At 40.9% G+C, this 19,967-nt stretch overlaps 1 protein-coding gene across 1 annotated transcript; it reads left to right on the forward strand.

The window, feature by feature from the left end:
- Window positions 1-45: 45 nt before the first annotated feature.
- On the forward strand, window positions 46-18,838 carry LOC132091028 (toxin MIT1-like). Its single transcript, XM_059497808.1, has 4 exons — window positions 46-52; window positions 156-172; window positions 18,366-18,491; window positions 18,573-18,838. The coding sequence occupies exons 1-4, from the start codon at window positions 46-48 to the stop codon at window positions 18,696-18,698; spliced, it is 276 nt and encodes a 91-aa protein (XP_059353791.1). The 3' UTR covers window positions 18,699-18,838.
- The last annotated feature ends 1,129 nt before the right edge of the window (window positions 18,839-19,967 follow it).

A 19,967-nucleotide genomic window follows, 5' to 3' on the forward strand; every position in this document is an offset into this window, starting at 1 on the left:
TAAAGCTGTGTTCTTGAGTCAGTCTATGTTCTTGAAGTCAACTGAATGTTGTGTTATGTCCCTTTTGTTCTACTTCTGTGTTTGTGTGTGTCTTCTGTCCTGGAAGAAGCTGATTGGTTCCTGCAGTCTAAATGGTGCCACGCCCTGCTGATCAGCTGACTTCTGTCTGCCTGTAAGAGACTCCGTCATCACTTCCTGCTTCAGTGTGATGGGAAGTTCAGATCATTTTACTGAGTCGGACCTTTGAGTCTCGTTCAGCAAAATGAACGAATCTTTTTTCGAGTCTTTTAGTTGATTTTTATCAAAATATAATTAAAATGTTAAGTGTTAATTCCCTAACATGTCTACTTGTACTTACGCAAACGTTGATCACGCTACAAACAATACAAAACTATAATGCTATAAGAAACAGAAAAGATAAATTAATTGTCTTCAGTCTATGATTAGTTCACCTCTCCTCTTATCTGACAAGTCTTCGGGTTTGAGTCGTTCTTTCATCACGTGACAGCCCCATAAGCTTTAACCAAATGCAGTCTGAGCTTAAAAAATAATTGATTAGTTAATCTTTTTAGTTAGTTTTTTTTTGTTGTTTTTTGGAGTCGTTTGGAATCATGTGACAGACCCATAATTTTGACCATAGACTTTCATATACATAGACACCCCTTTAAAATACTGTTAATTCGTTAAAAAAAGTATGCAACCTAAATGAAATGTTTATTTACATCTATCCATCCATATGTTGTTCTATTGTTCCATTTATCTGTATATTGTTTTATCTCTATATCTGTCCATCCATCCATCTGCATATTGTTCTATTGTTCCATCCATAAATTGTCCTATCATTCTATCCATCCATCTATCCATCTGCATATTATTCTGTTGTTCCATCCATCCTTCTATCTATCCATCAATCCAGCTGAATATTGTTCTATAGTTCCATCCATCTGTATATTGTTCTGTTGTTCTATCATCCATCCATCCACCCATTCATCCATTATTATCCTTCTGTCTATTTTAAATTGTTCTGTTGTTCCATCCATCCATCCATCCATCCGTATATTGTCCTATCATTCTATCATTGTTCTGTTGTTCCATCTATTCATTCATCCATTCATCCATCAGCTCTAATTATTTATTGTTCCATCCATCTGTATTGTCCTATCATTCTAGTGATCCATACTGTATATCCATGAATCATCCATCTGTACATTCTTCTGTTGTTTTATCATCCATCCATCCATCCTTATATTGCCCTATCATTCTATCCATTAATCTGTCGATCAGGCCACTCGACGAGAAATGAATGATCAATAAATCTGAACGTAATGTTACTCATCAGATATCTTCTTACAAAATGGATGAGTCAGAAAAACTCTCTCCTTTTGTCCTCTTTCTCATTAGAGACCTTGGCAAATCTGTTTAACATTATGTTTCTGTTTAGCATTAAACATTTATGCTCCCCACTAATTCTTTGTAAGTCCTTCATAGGCTACAAAAGAGCTGCTATGTAATCATCTCTACTGCAGTTTGCTTAAATCCCGTCTCTAAACCATCTGCTCTGCTTACTCGAGCATAGTAAAGGATTATGGCACTGGATTATGGGGGTCTTGTTAAAAACCATGATACTACAGAGAAAGCTTAGATAAACATGTATACTGTAGCTGAATTTTATGATGCAAGGCTGCAGTTCTGGACCTCTGCTCATATGGTCCTCTTTAACCATTCACATCACTCTTGGTCTGAAGTCAAAAAATGTCAGCATTAATAACTCCGAGATGGTGCAGAAGAGAAGCAGTGTAGGGGAAGAAGGCCAAACACCTGGCACACAGAGAGAAATAGAGAGAGAGAGGCACTAATGGGATATTAATAAGCCCTTTATGAGGCTGAAACTACATTACTGGGCTGGCAACAAAGTCCACTATTGTTATGAAAGCAGAGATGAGGTGTTTAAAATGACTTTTTAAAAATAATCTTTGAACCAAATTGTGCAAACCACAAAGAAGCAGAATGATGTGCTTGAACATTTACGAATTCCATTGTGCTGTAGAACAAATTGCTCCTATCATTACCTGCCAGGTCAAATGTAGTGGGTCAGTGGCCATGGCCAAAAGTCAGGTAAGAAGCATATATTTTGAGTTTGCTTTACTCTTCAGGCAGATCGATGTACAAACAAATGTATGGACACATAACTGGCAAGGCTCCACAATGAAATGAAGGGGTCCATTAACGCATTCCATGTACAGCGGCCCTAAATGCTGTTTGGACAATTACGACAATGTCTTATGTTCTTATAGTTGATGAGAATATTTAAAACAGATTTCATTACATGATTATATGAAGGTCACATTAAAACAGTTTTATCAGACCTTTTATTTTTGCTACTTTTCAAATGCATGTGTATAGATTTTTTTTTTTTTTTACCCATGTCCCAGATCCAGACTTAAAATCTTTAAATAGTAAAAACCTCATAAACATCATAAAAATAAGTTATTGCAATTAAACTATGCTAATCTAAACAAAGAGTGAAATACACCATATTTATTGACGAAACAAATGTAGTATTATTATTCATTATTAATATAGTTTATTTACTCATTTAACTAGAAGACAGCAGTGAAATATGAGACGTGATGTGTAAAAAAAAACTGGAAAATCAAGGTAAAAATTATTTATGAACAACATATTAGTGCATAATTTTAAACTGTAATTTTGTCAAATTATACAAAGTGTTCTCATGTGTGTATTTAAAATTTATAAAATACTAACTGTAGCCTTGACAAAATTACAACCCGAATTCCGGAAAAGTTGGGACGTTTTTTAAATTTTAATAAAATGAAAACTAAAAGACTTTCAAATCACATGAGCCAATATTTTATTCACAATAGAACATAGATAACATAGTAAATATTTAAACTGAGAAAGTTTACAATTTTATGCACAAAATGAGCTCATTTCAATTTTGATTTCTGCTACAGGTCTCAAAATAGTTGGGACGGGGCATGTTTACCATGGTGTAGCAGCTCCTTTTCTTTTCAAAACAGTTTGAAGATGTCTGGGCATTGAGGCTATGAGTTGCTGGAGTTTTGCTGTTGGAATTTGGTCCCATTCTTACCTTATATAGATTTCCAGCTGCTGAAGAGTTCGTGGTCGTCTTTGACGTATTTTTCGTTTAATGATGCGCCAAATGTTCTCTATAGGTGAAAGATCTGGACTGCAGGCAGGCCAGGTTAGCACCCGGACTCTTCTACGACGAAGCCATGCTGTTGTTATAGCTGCAGTATTTGGTTTTGCATTGTCCTGCTGAAATAAACAAGGCCTTCCCTGAAATAGACATTGTTTGGAGGGAAGCATATGTTGCTCTAAAACCTTTATATACCTTTCAGCATTCACAGAGCCTTCCAAAACATGCAAGCTGCCCATACCGTATGCACTTATGCACCCCCATACCATCAGAGATGCTGGCTTTTGAACTGAACGCTGATAACATGCTGGAAGGTCTCCCTCCTCTTTAGCCCGGAGGACACGGCATCCGTGATTTCCAACAAGAATGTCAAATTTGGACTCGTCTGACCATAAAACACTATTCCACTTTGAAATAGTCCATTTTAAATGAGCCTTGGCTCACAGGACACGACGGCGCTTCTGGACCATGTTCACATATGGCTTCCTTTTTGCATGATGGAGCTTTAGTTGGCATCTGCTGATGGCACGGCGGATTGTGTTTACCGACAGTGGTTTCTGAAAGTATTCCTGGGCCCATTTAGTAATGTCATTGACACAATCATGCCGATGAGTGATGCAGTGTCGTCTGAGAGCCCGAAGACCAGGGGCATCCAAAAAAGGTCTCCGGCCTTGTCCCTTACGCACAGAGATTTCTCCAGTTTCTCTGAATCTTTTGATGATGTTATGCACTGTAGATGATGAGATTTGCAAAGCCTTTGAAATTTGACGTTGAGGAACATTGTTTTTAAAGTTTTCCACAATTTTTTTACACAGTCTTTCACAGATTGGAGAGCCTCTGCCCATCTTTACTTCTGAGAGACTCTGCTTCTCTAAGACAAAGCTTTTATAGCTAATCATGTTACAGACCTGATATCAATTAACTTAATTAATCACTAGATGTTCTCCCAGCTGAATCTTTTCAAAACTGCTTGCTTTTTTAGCCATTTGTTGCCCCCGTGCCAACTTTTTTGAGACCTGTAGCAGGCATTAAATTTTAAATGAGCTAATTAAGTAGATAAAAGTGTAAAATTTCTCAGTTTAAACATTTGCTACGTTATCTATGTTCTATTGTGAATAAAATATTGGCTCATGTGATTTGAAATTACTTTAGTTTTCATTTTATTAAATTTTAAAAAACGTCCCAACTTTTCCGGTATTCGGGTTGTAATTAATTATTTATTTAAGCATTATTTCCTCCACAGTAATTTTTTCATCACATAATTCTGTCAAACACATACATACATAATTTGAGATGTGGTGTAAAAGGACACTGTGGTAAGAGTTTTCATGATTTTCAGAAAATATTCCAAAATTAGAGATTGTCCTATTGAATAATCTTGGGAGAGTGGGAAAAGTGTATTTTAAGAGAGTTTTTGAAAGCCCATAGGGTCAAAAGTATTAGCTGAGCATAAATGTATAAATAAATTTGCCTTCGATAACACAATATTTAAAAATGGTATTAAAAAAATGGTATTAAAAGACACAATGTAACAGAAGGGTTTTTTTTCTGTATCATGATGAAAAGAATGTAATGTACAGTCATGGCCAAAAGTTTTGAGAATTACATAAATATTGAAAATTGGAAAAGTTGCTGCTTAAGTTTTTATAATAGCAATTTGCATATACTCCAGAATGTTATGAAGAGTGATCAGATGAATTGCATAGTCCTTCTTTGCCATGAAAATTAACTTAATCCCAAAAAAACCTTTCCACTGCATTTCTTTGCTGTCATTAAAGGACCTGCTGAGATCATTTCAGTAATCGTCTTGTTAACTCAGGTGAGAATGTTGACGAGCACAAGGCTGGAGATCATTATGTCAGGCTGATTGGGTTAGAATGGCAGACTTGACATGTTAAAAGAAGGGTGATGCTTGAAATCATTGATCTTCCATTGTTAACCATGGTGACCTGCAAAGAAACGCGTGCAGCCATCATTGCGTTGCATAAAAATGGCTTCACAGGCAAGGATATTGTGGCTACTAAGATTGCACCTAAATCAACAATTTATAGGATCATCAAGAACTTCAAGGAAAGAAGTTCAATGTAGGTCCTTCTTGTGAGGAAGGCTTCATGGCGTCCAAGAAAGTCCAGCAAGCGCCAGGATCATCTCCTAAAGAGGATTCAGCTGCGGGATCGGAGTGCCACCAGTGCAGAGCTTGCTCAGGAATGGCAGCAGGCAGGTGTGAGTGCATCTGCACGCACAGTGAGGCGAAGACTTTTGGAAGATGGCCTGGTGTCAAGAAGGGCAGCAAAGAAGCCACTTCTCTCCAAAAAAAACATCAGGGACAGATTGATCTTCTGCAGAAAGTATAGTGAATGGACTGCTGAGGACTGGGGCAAAGTCATATTCTCTGATAAAGCCCCTTTCCGATTGTTTGGGGCATCTGGAAAAAGGCTTGTCCGGAGAAGAAAAGGTGAGCGCTACCATCAGTCCTGTGTCATGCCAACAGTAAAGCATCCTGACACCATTCATGTGTGGGGTTGCTTCTCATCCAAGGGAGTGGGCTCACTCACAATTCTGCCCGAAAACACAGCCATGAATAAAGAATGGTACCAAAACACCCTCCAACAGCAACTTCTTCCAACAATCCAACAACAGTTTGGTGAAGAACAATGCATTTTCCAGCACGATGGAGCACCGTGCCATAAGGCAAAAGTGATAACTAAGTGGCTCGGGGACCAGAATGTTGAAATTTTGGGTCCATGGCCTGGAAACTCCCCAGATCTTAATCCCATTGAGAACTTGTGGTCAATCCTCAAGAGGCGGGTGGACAAACAAAAACCCACTAATTCTGACAAACTCCAAGAAGTGATTATGAAAGAATGGGTTGCTATCAGTCAGGATTTGGCCCAGAAGTTGATTGAGAGCATGCCCAGTCGAATTGCAGAGGTCCTGAAAAAGAAGGCCCAACACTGCAAATACTGACTCTTTGCATAAATGTCATGTCATTGTCGATAAAAGCCTTTGAAACGTATGAAGTACTTGTAATTATATTTCAGTACATCACAGAAACAACTGAAACAAAGATCTAAAAGCAGTTTAGCAGCAAACTTTTTGAAAACTAATATTTATGTAATTCTCAAAACTTTTGGCCACGACTGTATATTACCACATCCAACACTGCACATTTTGTATGTCTCCGTATATCTGACACACCCACTTCAGCTCTTGCAGTCTCCACTAATGAGCTGATGAGTTAAATCAGGTGTGATAGATGAGAGGGACATACAAAATATGCAAGGCAGGGGGTACTCCAGGACAGGTTTGAGAACCACTGGTCTACAGCAATAATTCCACTTGGTTTGATATTTCAGTTTTCTGATACAGAGACTTTCATACATGGGTGCCCAAATACTTTTTTAACACCTGAATGCCTAAAACAAAGCAAGGTGTAACATTCTTAAAGTGGAAGAAATTTGTATTTTTATCTGTTGTTAGCAGCACACTCTGAGTTTCTTTCCCAAATTCTGTTTTTTGTGTTTGGGCAGCTCTGCATTACAATGTTTACAGGCAGCTCATTCACATTCCTTGCAGTGCGTAATGGATCTTTTCAATTTCTTCTTCACCTTGAACCACCATTGTTAATGCTCAAGGACATTTGCATCTGACGTTGCCATCCCTGGCCTGGTGAACCAACACCATTCATAGTTTCCCTTCATCAGTTTTTTTCCCCCACCATTTTTTTGCATTTCATTAGAGCAAATACTGTATAAATAAAAAAGACATCGGGAGTGGAAAAAAAAAAAACATTTTGTGTGGTATACATCAGTTTTGACTGATTCGTGAATTGAAATTTGGGTCCAAACTGATTTGGAATCCTTGGGAAATATTGTAGGTTGTACAAGTCAAATTATTATATTTTAACGTAACAATAATTAGCAAATTATGTGCACAAGGACATTGCAATTAATCAAGATTTTCTTATTGCATATTATTATTATATGCATTTAAATGGCAATGGACCAGAACAATAGAAAATATATTATTAGGTATAAGGGAATGTTATAATTTGGAAGTGAGGGGCGGGTGTGAGTTCAACTGCATTGCCTTGAATTTCTTTGTTCCTCTCTTTCGTACTCCATCTCTTTCACGTATGAAGACGTGACTCACTGATAACTCTGAATGAAGGACAGTGCTTATAAATCATCCGTCCCTCATCAGAACAACTGACAAGCTGCCTCTCTTCACATTTTGGAGAACAAAATATATATAGCACTTTGTACCTGTGGGACATTGGCATCTGAAGAAAAACTATACTTTAGTTTTAAGTCTGTTTTGGTGTGTCTGAGCAGAAGGCAGTTTGTAGTACTTGGACCCCCCTCTTCAGGGGAGAGGAGAAACCTGTGGCACTAGCATTTGAGAACCATGACATCCAACATTTCTGTTTTTCTCTGCCTGGTGCTGGTGTCTTGTGGTTCGACTGCAGTCATCACTGGGGTGAGTAACCCTTACAACTTCAAGAGCCAGCCTAGTGAAGTGGATTGAACACATAACAATAAAATTATTATCATTATTATTATTATTGATGGTTTTATTTTATTGAATTATTGAATTTATTTTCAGTTATTTACTGCATCTGTCTTTGTGCCATTTGTGTAAGTTTTTCAATAGACCCTTTTTCCTACTATATATATATATATATCTGCTCATGTGTTTACATACTCCTTGCAGAATATGCTACATGTTAACAATTGTAAAAAAAAAATGTTATTTTTTATTTAGCATTCTCCTGAATAAGCTGTTTGACATAACAATTATCTTAATATCCATATTATATATAATTAATTTATTTTATGTTGATTTATTATTTTGCTTTCAATTTGTTACTGGTTCAGGAAAAACACAGATTCAGGATACATATAAAAAAAAAAATTTAAAAAAACGTCTCTGTGTAACCCTTATTCCCTGAAGGAGGGAACGGAGACAGTCACTCTCAACATCACATCAGTGACCGACGAATTGGGATCTCGCTTAAAGACCAATCTACTTGTCGTGTAAACTAAACGAGCCAATGCATCATTATATCGGATCCATGCATCAGGTCTTAAAGGCAGAGTTGCCTATACTGCTACTGGCATTTATGATCATCAAACAACAAAACAGCTGTAATAGAAATCTGTATTTAATTAATACAGTGAACACTCTGTAGTGTTATTTTCCCTAATTATTAAATTTCTGTATTTTATACTACCAACCTTTTTTTTTTTTTTTTTTTTTACATATTCTGTTGTATTTATCTATGCTTGTTATTTGTTCTTATTTTACTGGCTGTTCTCTTGCCTCTTTAACCATGTTTAAACTTAGTTAATCTAGTATTATTTGCTGTGGTATCAAAGAAGTACTTCGCTAAGTAATAAGTAATAAATGGAAAGCAAGTTAAATTTAAATATTTAAATTTTCTTGCTGATCCAAAAAATGATCCGATCCATGGGTCAAAAACTGTATTGTGATCCGAACCATGAGATTTGTGATCCGTTGAACCACTAGTACGGAGCAGTTTTAGCAAGCCTACACTAAACCGGCGCCTATTAGTGCCTCTGCCCGTTTGAGGTGAGAAAACAGGAGGATACCAGCTCCACTCGAAAGCTATATAATCTAGCGAACGTGTTGGGCGTCACCCAGCCCGCAGCTCTACAAATATCTGTCAGCAAGGTGCCACGAGCCAGCACCCAGGAGGATGCAACACTTCTAGTAGAGTGAGCTCGCAACCTGAGCAGGCAGGGCACACACTGTGCCTGATAAGCCAGGTTGATGGCATCCACAATCCAGTGGGCCATCTTCCGCTTAGAGATGGCCTTCCCTTTCTGCCAGTCTCTATAACAGACAAAGGTATGAAGTCCTAAAGCTTTGTGTTCAATCTGCGTACCATCTCAAGGCTCAGACGGGACAAAGCAAAGCTATGGCTTGGTCAGCCTCCTTTCCGGGGCAGCACTTGCAGGTTCACTACCTGATTCCTGAAGGTGGTATTAGGAACCTTGGGCTCATAGCTGGGCTGGGGCCTCAGGATTACCTGGGAGTCAGCCGGCCCGAACTCTAGGCATGAATCATCAACTGAAAATGCGTGCAGGTCCCCTATCCTCTTAATGGACGCCAATGCAAGCTGGAGCAGAGTTTTTATTGAAAGAAACTTCAGCTCAACTGACTGCAAAGGCTCAAATGGGCCTTACTGTAGTGCTTTGAGCACTAGAGTCAGGTACCAAGAGGGTATAGAGGGGGGTCGGGGAGGATTTAGCCGCCTTGCTCCCCCTAAGAACCCTGATGACCAGGTCATGCTTCCCTACCAACTTCCCTTCCACGGGGTCATGGTTAGCAGCAATCGCAGCAACATAGACTTTAAGGGTGGAGGGAGACACAAATCCAAGATGGCGCCGCACATGGCTGCTTCAGTGCTTGGCTCTCCAGTGTTTGTACTGTTTTTGTTCGTTTTTCCTGTTTTTTGTTTAACAAACACGATCAGTTTCACCAGGGATGAACTGCTGAACATTCGGCAGAACACACCACATGATATTTTTCCGGATTTCTATTATACAGACGTTTTACTGAACATTGTTATCGGAGGAGCAGCGGCGCTGATCAAGCGCTTCAGGACGCGCAGACGGGGAAAGCGAGCGGGAGCGCTCGTCAGACTCAGGAAGCGCGGATTTCGAACGCCGTTGCCTAGCATCCATCTCGCAAATCTCCGCTCTCTACCCAACAAAACGGACGAACTCCTTCTGCTCTCTCGGACAAATAAGGATTTCTCTCACTCTGCTGCTCTGTGTTTCACGGAAACCTGGCTGAATGACGCCATACCGGACAGCGCACTCCATCTGCCGGACTTTCAGCTGTTTAGAGCGGATCGCGACGCAGAATCAACGGGGAAATCGCGCGGCGGCGGGACATGCTTTTACATCAATGAACGGTGGTGTACAGATGTAACTGTGTTAAAGAAGATGTGCTGTCCTGATCTAGAAACGCAGTTTATCAACTGCAAGCCGTTCTATTCGCCGCGGGAGTTTCACTCGCTCATTCTGGTTAGTGTTTACATTCCACCTCAAGCACATGTGAGCTCAGCTTTACAGAAACTCGCTGATCAGATCACAGACACAGAACAACAACACCCGGACTCTGTTTTAATCATTCTTGGGGACTTTAATAAAGCCAATCTCTCCCGTGAACTGCCAAAATACAGACAGCATGTTACCTGTCCCACCAGAGACAGTAATATACTGGATCACTGTTACACCACAATAAAGGATGCATATCACTCTGTTCCACGAGCAGCTTTGGGACGTTCTGATCACTGTCTGGTTCATCTTATACCGACCTACAAGCAGAAACTTAAATCTGCTAAACCTGTAGTAAAGACTGTGAAGAGATGGACCAGCGAAACAGAGCAGGATTTACAATCTTGTTTTGACATCACAGACTGGAGCGTTTTTGAAGCTGCTACCACCGATCTGGACGAACTCACAGAGACTGTAACATCCTATATTAGTTTCTGTGAGGATATATGCATTCCTACCAGGACTTATTTAACATTCAACAATGATAAGCCATGGTTTACAGTAAAACTCAGACACCTTCGTCAGGCCAAAGAGGATGCCTACAGAAATGGGGACAGGGTCTTGTACAATCAGGCCAGGAACACACTGAACAAAGAGATTAGAGCGGCTAAAAAGACCTATGCTAAAAAGTTGGAAGACCAGTTTACTTCCAACGACTCTACTTCAGTTTGGAGAGGACTGAGAGCCATCACAAACTACAAGACACCATCCCCTTGCACTGAGGCTAATCAACGACTTGCTAACGACCTGAATGAGTTTTATTGTAGATTTGAAACCCCCAACACCCACTCTGACCATCTCCCTACACAACCATTAACACCTCCTGCAATCCCCCTCTCCATACCTCCTGCTCTTCAAATCTGTGAAGATGATGTGCGCCAGGTCTTCAAGAAAAACAAAAGAAGAAAAGCACCAGGCCCAGATGGCGTTACACCAGCCTGTCTGAAAATCTGTGCTGACCAGCTGGCCCCCATCTTTTCACAGATCTTCAACAGATCTCTGGAGTTGTGTGAAGTGCCTTCCTGCTTCAAACGCTCCACCATAATCCCCATTCCAAAGAAACCCAAGATAACAGGACTTAACGACTACAGACCTGTGGCTCTAACGTCTGTCGTCATGAAGTCGTTTGAAAAACTGGTTCTGGCTTATCTGAAGGACATCACTGGACCCTTACTGGACCCCCTGCAGTTTGCGTACCGAGCAAACAGGTCCGTGGATGATGCAATCAACATGGCATTGCACTTCATCCTGCAACATCTGGACAAAACAGGGACTTATGTGAGGATCCTGTTTGTGGACTTTAGTTCGGCTTTCAACACCATCATCCCAACAACCCTCCAGACCAAACTGACCCAGCTCTCTGTTCCTAGCTCTATCTGTCAGTGGATCACCAGCTTTCTGACAGATAGGCAACAGTTAGTGAGACTGGGGAAATTCATGTCAAACAGCTGCTCCACCAACACTGGTGCCCCTCAGGGATGTGTTCTCTCCCCTCTGCTCTTCTCCCTGTACACCAACGACTGCACCTCTAAAGACCCCTCTGTCAAGCTCCTGAAGTTTGCAGACGACACTACAGTCATCGGCCTCATCCAGGACGGTGACGAGTCTGCTTACAGACAGGAGGTTGAGCAGCTGGCTGTCTGGTGCAGTCTTAACAACCTGGAGCTGAACACGCTCAAAACAGTGGAGATGACTGTGGACTTTAGGAGAAACCCCCATGCACTTTCCCCACTCACCATCATGAACAGCACTGTGGCTGCAGTGGAGTCATTCAGATTCCTGGGAACCACCATCTCTCAGGACCTGAAGTGGGACAATCACATTGGCTCCATTGTGAAAAAAGCCCAACAAAGGTTGTACTTCCTTCGCCAGCTGAGGAAGTTTAACCTGCCACAGGAGCTGCTGAAACAGTTCTACTCAGCCGTCATTGAGTCAGTCCTGTGTACTTCAATTACTGTCTGGTTTGGTTCAGCTACAAAATCAGATATCAGAAGTCTACAGAGAACTGTTCGGACTGCTGAAAGGATTATTGGTGCTCCCCTGCCCACCCTCCAAGAACTGTACACATCCAGAGTGAGGAAAAGGACTCAGAAAATCACTCTGGATCCCTCACATCCAAGTCACCCCATCTTTGAACTTTTGCCATCTGGCCGGCGCCTCAGAGCCGCAAATACAAGAACAGCAAGGCACAAGAATAGTTTCTTCCCCCAGGCAATCTACCTCATGAACAGTTAAATGTTTCCCACTTAAACTTATGCTTATGCAAAAATGTGCAATATCCTTATATTTATTTGTTACCCCTCCATCCTAGAACATTCCTGCATCTCACTCAATCCTATTCCATTATCATTTATAGCACAATTGTTTATACACTTATTTATTTGCCAATTTGTAATTCTCCCGTAATTTTTTTTTTTTTTTTTTTTTTTTCCTGTGTGTTGTTGTGTGTCTGTTTACTGGAAGCTTATGTCACTAAAACAAATTCCTTGTATGCGCAAGCATACTTGGCAATAAAGCTCTTTCTGATTCTGATTCTGATTCTGATTCTGAGACAGCCTTTTCTCCAACCCTTGCAGCAAAAAGGAAAGTACGACCCTGATCAGGCATTTCCGGGGGTCTTCCCAGTGAGGAGAACACCACACAATGAACAGGTTCCACTACAAGATGTAAGTATTTCTCACAGATGGTTATCTCACCGAAGGGATGATGACAACTACCTCCTGGGGTAGGTCACCTAGAACCTCCACGTACCATCAAGGAACCAGACATGAAGTTTCCAGAGGTCTGGACGTGGGTGCCACAGGGTGCACTGTCTCTGAGTCAGTAGATCCTTCCTCAGAGGAATCTTCCAAGCAGTGTTAATTTTGTTGACTAAATATTTTCGTCACAAATATATTTTTGCGGACGAAAACGAAACGAAAACTAAAAAAGAAGTCACTGATGGAGACTAAAACTATGACTAAATTGATTGACATTATCGTCAACGAATAAAGGACGAGACCAAAATAGACTGTGACGAAAATCAAATCAGCAGATGGGAGAGATGCGAGGAATGAACAAAAGAACCGGCAAAACGGAACAGGCGAGACTGCATGAGAGAAGAGAACCAATCAGAGCCTGACTTATTGAGACGTGAAGCGAAGGTATTCAGTTTTTGACTGAGCTCCCGGGAAGACGGCATTCGAAGAGGTGATGTCTAAAAGAGTGACAAAATGTCCACAGCTCACTTCAAGTTTGACGATGAACAAAACAAAACTAAGTGTAAAGCATGCGGAGCGATCATTCGTGGCAAGAACACAACCAATTTGAAAAGACATTTACAGACGAGCCACCCGGACATTTTCTCAAAGGTAAATTCACAACAATGTTCTTTTGTTTATTGAGCTAAGCAAATTGGAATACTGCAGTGCGTATATGTTGTAGCATTAAATATTACGAACTGAAAAGTACTGTAAAATAGCCCCTTCTTCAAGTTAGATGAGAGCACCATACTAATACGTAATAGTATGCTACATACATTTGATTAATACTAATGTTTAGTATATTTTATAATGTTCTACTTGTTGACAATATCACAAATAGTTCTAGATTAGTCATGTGAAACGTGAATGTTCACATCCTATCATTATACATACTAATTTAGCAATATTGTAGTATTTAAAACATACAATATTGCTAGACAAATGAATACCTTATAAAATCTTGTTACTTTGTTTATCCACCTAGCTGCCAACTTATTAAATATTTACTTTAAATTAAAAATGTTTGCACTTATTGTTCAGCTCAGCTGTAAGCTTTAAGGTCCTGGACCTAACTTTATTTTTCTTTTATTGATGGTCAATTGGCAGCTAGTTATTGTTTACATTATCATGACAGTGTTTGTTGCTACATAAAAGCTTTTGAATTCAAATAAAGACACAGTTGTGTTGAAATAAAGTTGAATTTGTGTTTTATATATTTTGGTTAAGTTTGTTTCCTATACCAGCGGTAAAAAATTGTCTAGTAAATCTGTTATTGATTTTAGTCTTATTTTAGTCAACTAAAATACCAAGCAATTTTAGTCGACTAAAATACCAAGCAATTTTAGTCGACTAAAATACCAAGCAATTTTAGTCGACTAAAATACCAAGCAATTTTAGTCGACTAAAATACCAAGCAGTTTTAGTCGACTAAAATAAGACTAAAATTCAAACAAATCAGATGACTAAAACTTGTCGAATTATAGTAAAAAAACTAAGACTAAAACTAAATTAAAATTTTGTGGCAAAATTAACACTGCTTCCAAGGAGGGGCTGTCACGAGGATCATTAGTTCAGGGAACCAGGTCTGAGTGGGCCTATAAAGCACCACAAGCGGGGGTGGGGGGGTGGGGGGGTGGGGGGCTCCCTGGGAGAAACACATACTTGTGAAGGCCCCGCAGCGTGTCCATGCGGAGTGGTCCATCGGTCAGAAAGTAAAACAACTGGCAGTGACAAGTCTCTGGAGATGCAAACAGGTCTACCCGATTGGCTCTAAAAACGTTCCTTTGTGAGGCGTGCTGTCTGTTCGACTGAATCCAACTCCATACAAAGAAAAGATATCCTCTGCATCAGGTGGAGTTTGCTCTTTTACCGGTTGACCCGAAGACCCAACTGGCTAAAGTGCTGGAGCACCAGGTCTCTGTGCTCACACAACTGAACCTGAGACTGTGCTAGTATAAGCCAATCGTCATGATAGTTGAGGATGTGAACACCCTGCTATCTGAGGGGAACAAGAGTCTACTCCACATCTTTCGTGAAGACACGGGGAGACAGGGCAGGACCTTGTACTGATATGCACATCCTTCATACATGAACCACAGAAATGGTCTGTGGCGCGGAATAATCGACACATGAAAGTATGCATCCTTCAGGTCGATAGCTGCAAACCAATCTCGGGGACAGACCTGAAGATGCGTTTCTGCGTCAATACCTAGAATGGTAGCTGGTAAAGGGCCCAGTTCAAGACACGCAGATCCAAGATTGGTCGTAACCCACCACCTTTCTTGGGTACTGTGAAGTAAAGGCTGTAAAACCCGTCCCCATATCGGCAGCAGGGACTGGCTCTATCACATCCATCACTAGTAGGACTGCGATCTCAGCACACAAGACGGGAGCATCGGCCACCTTCACTGCCGTGAAGTGGATGCCACTGAACTTGGGGGGAAACCGGGTGAACTGAACTGCATAGTCGTGGCTAATGGAAAGCAAGTGTATGCGAGACCAGCGGAATCACCACCATACCGGCAGTGGGGCAGCAAGGTGGAATCCAAGGACCCAAATCGGGCAGCTTGTGGGCAGACCGAAGAGTGGTCTGAGTGTGTGGTGCAACACTTAACTGGTTCCACAGTTTGGCAGAGGGTGCATGAGTAGGGCCTTTGTTGATGCTCTCGAACCACCCACTGCTGCCTGCTGACACTGGAGGAGGATGAGGGGGATCTGGTGTCCTCCTGCCTACGCCCAGATACACATCTGCAGCACCCTCGATCGCTCCACCAGGGGGATCGCCGTATACCCCCTAACTGCAACCCGTCAAGGGTGGTGAGGGAGGAGGAACCAGTTTCCACCAGTAAATGTGCTGTCCATGACATGGTGAGCTCCCAATGCACCTCCAAGAAGAAAGGCACCAAGGTGGGGTTCTGAGAACCAGCGAGAGCTATCCCCAGAAACCAGTTGTCCAACCTCGAGGGCTCGGGACACGGTGGAGGTTTCCACTTGAGCCGTACCCTCTTGGTGGACCGGGAAAGCATCGCCGACATCTCCGGATCTGATTCAGGCATTGCCACCATTCTGGTGGGTGGCCATAGAGCAGCCTGAAGTGCCGGAAGGACCACAGCTGAAGCACCGTCCGCCAACACAAGAAGCTTCATAGAGCATGCTAGACTTGTCACACATTATGCAGAACGTTGATGTCGCTCTGCTCCAAAGCAGAAGTGACCGACTGAAAGGAAAATTGTGTTATTTTAATTCTCTTAATTTTAATGTTTGGTTATAGTTTTTAATCTATGAGAATAGTTAAGCCATTCATTGCCATCAAGCCTCAACCTTGAATACTATACTATACTATACCTTAGAGTATATATAGATAATAATCTTACTTTTAAATTACACATTAAGAAGGTTTGTAATCGCATTAAGTACAACCTGGCAAATTTTAGATATGTCCGTAGCTGCATGTCAAAAAGGGCCGCTATGATGTTCATGCACTCAATGATTTTATCACATATAACCTATTGTTTGACAACCTGGTCACAAGCTAGAAACACTTCTCTCAAACCACTACTCTCCTTGTATAAGAAAACTATTAAAGTACTTGATAGGAAATCCATATATTATCATCATTGTCATGTTTTAAAAAAATATAGTCTATTGAATTTTGAAAACTTGATTATATATGCAGATCTCTGTCTTGTGTACAGAATTTTGTATGGACTGGTTCCTCCTGTATTGCGCCAGTTTGTGAGAACAGCGCCAAATGCTTGCAGATCTACAAGGAGTGCAGCAAGAGGTGACTGCATTGTTCTGGTTTGGAAGAGTGTACTTGGTCAAACAGCTTTCTCAGTCAGGGTGTGATGATAATGGAGAGAGAGGACTCAAATGCGAGTGCAATCAGAACTGTTCTTTAATGAAACAAAGTCTGGCCACAGGTATTCCAAACAAAAGCAAGGGAGAAATAGACAAACTGAAGATAACCCATAGACTGGGTAGCATAAACGAACTGAGAAGACCTCTGTGGCAGGGGTGGCCAGCGGACTGGCGAGGCAGAGGTACTTGACACTCACGAAGGAGCAGACGGTCGGTGCTCACAGAGCGGGGAAGCTGAAGCAGCTCTCAGCAGGTAAGGTTCTGTGGGTGCAAATGACGAGCACAGAGTAATTCCAGCAGTGGTAGTGAACTAATAACAAAACCCCGACTCGACAGGACAGGACAGGATAGGACAAGACTAACGTGAAGACGACAATGGTCGATACTCATTGGTTACATCAAATAGTCTGACATCAAGACAGGAAAAAGAGAGGGTAGAAGTAGCCAAGATAATGAGACAGGATGAGGAACAGGTGGAGGGAAATGAGCCTAATGGAAAGTGGAAACAGCTGTCAGTAAGGAAACGGAGAGTGATGGAAAAAGGGGAAGAGAGTTACCAGCAGAGGTAGACCGAGAAAGAGACAAGATCATGACAGGATCATGACAGTACCCTCCCCTCAAAGATCGCCTCCTGGCGCTCCAGCGGAGGAACTCTGGCGAGACCGGAGGAAATCATCAATGAGCGAAGGGTCTAGGATGTCCTTGAGAGAAACCCAGCTTCTCTCCTCAGGACCATACCCCTCCCAATCGACCAAATATTGGTGCCCATGCCCCCGACGGCGCATGTCCACGATCTTGCGGACAGTGTAGACCGGGGAGCCCTCAATACGAACGGCGGAGAAAGACGCGGGAGGGAGGGGAGCGGGTGACCGGCTTAATGCAAGAAACGTGAAACACAGGGTGAACAGGGTGAACATTTTTTTAAAATGACACGTCTACAGATTTTAGCACACACAAATAATGTGATGTAATAAAATGACAAGTGTAATATTTTAAAGATTCAAGCATGCATAGATTTGTTCTTTAACATGGTAACGTTCTCTCAGAGCATTTCTTAGGGTCAGCAGAGATTCTGTGCTGTTTGACATGAATGTGTTGGGATGCTCAAATGCATTTCCTTCACACCTGACAGGACAGTTAAGCCTACAGCACTGCCAAAATATGTGAGTGCTGTCAGAACACCCCAGGCCTAATGGAGACGGAGGCATGGTGTTTTCAAACACATCGAGTCCATCATCCTACATGGTCTGTCAGGGCAAATCAGTAGTCTGGATCTACAAGAGAAAATCCTATGCCACTTTTGGGGTCCTACTCTATATACACAGCTTTAAAAATGCTTCATGTTTTCTCACTAGAGGTGAATGTGGACATGTTGATGTATTTATAATGAGAAAGAGCCCTAAGACCTGTGTGTGTGTGTGTGTGTGTGTGTGTGTGTGTGTGTGTGTGTGTGTGTGTGTGTGTGTGTGTGTGTGTGTGTGTGTGTGTGTGCAGGCATGTGAGAAGGACTCTCAGTGTGGAGGTGGCATGTGTTGTGCAGTCAGCCTGTGGATCCGGAGTCTGCGAATGTGCATCCCAATGGGTCATGTGGGAGAAGACTGTCATCCAATGAGCCACAAGGTTTATTTCCTCAATTTCCTCCTCACATTCATTCAGTTTTTTTCCTGTCTTCTTGTTTTTTAATCTTTCATTTCTACTTAGGTGCCGTTCTTTGGCAAGAGACTTCATCATACATGTCCTTGTCTGCCTAACCTCGCCTGCATTGCCATAGCTGATGGCAAGTCCAAATGCCTCCCACCATTTCCATTCCAGGATCAGTACCTCTGATGAAGATATTTGCCTGTGTACCTTGCAAAATGTCTGTATAAAGTGTATAGATGTAAAAGTGTTTTCTTGACTGATTTTCAGATTTATTTTATTTATTTAATCTTTATGGAAAATATCAAATAAATGATAAGTAAATTATGGGAATGAGGTCATAAAATGTAAACGCTAAATGCAAAATGTCAGAATATGACCAAAATAAATAAATATGAAAATCATTCTTAAGCTTGTTTAAAATATTATACACTAAGGTAGTGTACTGTAAGTATATTAGCCATTACCATTTCTTTATTGTTATTTTTATTTATTTATTTTGTTTTGCAGAAAGCAGTGTTGAGTAATACAGGAAAAGCATTTTATCAATGTTTTTATTTTATTGTATTTCCTGATTGTCTTGAATTCTGCTACTTTGCTGTATTTTTAAAGGGAAAAATGAGAATGAAGAGATGTAGGACTCAGAAGATTTGATTTAGAGGTGGTAATAGCTATTTGTACCTGAAATGCTATTTAAATTATACAAGCATGGTCAGCATGTCGTGGTTCTTATCAGAGTGGTGTGTGACAACTATTTGACAGTTCATTAGTCAAGAACTATAGCACAATCCTTCAGTTTCTTACTTTACCATAGTTCTATGTATGTCACAATATAGCATCACCAACATTTAAAGCAGAGTTCCTTAAATCTTGCCCTGGAGGGCCAATGCACTGCAGAGTTTAGCTCCAACCTTGATCAAACTCACCTACCTGTGATTTTCTAATGAACCTGAAGACATTGATTAGAATGTTCAGGTATGTTTGATTAGGTTTAGAGCTAAACTCTGCTGGAAAGTGGATCTTTTTGATTTGAGATTTGAGGATCCCTGATTTAAAGTGATAGTTCACCCAAAAAAAATGAAAATTCTTTCATTAATAACTCACGCTTGTGTCCTTCAAAACCCATAAGTCCTTCGTTCATCTTCGGAACACAAATTAAGTTATTTTTGATAAAATCCTCTGACCCTACCATAGACAGCAAGGTTACCAAGATCAAGATAGCTTTCAGAATTATGATTTCATGCCAAAACATGGAATTTAATTTCACTCAAGAATATGCTTTTAAAAGCTATGTTATGAAGGAAAAGAACCTTTCATACTTGTAATTTAGAAGCAGTTTTAGCTCCGCTGTTTACTTGGGGTTATGAAATCTTGCTGCAGAGCATGATTAGCAATGATTCTGCGGTATATTAGTATGAAACATATGCAAAAATATGCATGTAAAAAAAATGAAATAGC

The sequence above is a fragment of the Carassius carassius genome, chromosome 17 (genome assembly GCF_963082965.1).
Source record: "Carassius carassius chromosome 17, fCarCar2.1, whole genome shotgun sequence".
NCBI lineage: Eukaryota > Metazoa > Chordata > Actinopteri > Cypriniformes > Cyprinidae > Carassius > Carassius carassius.

What these genes read in the sequence shown, in the direction of transcription:
- LOC132091028 (XM_059497808.1), top strand. An exon ending in GTCATCCAATGAGCCACAAG is followed by an intron (nt 18,492 to 18,572) that starts GTTTATTTCCTC and finishes ATTTCTACTTAG; the next exon opens with GTGCCGTTCTTTGGCAAGAG.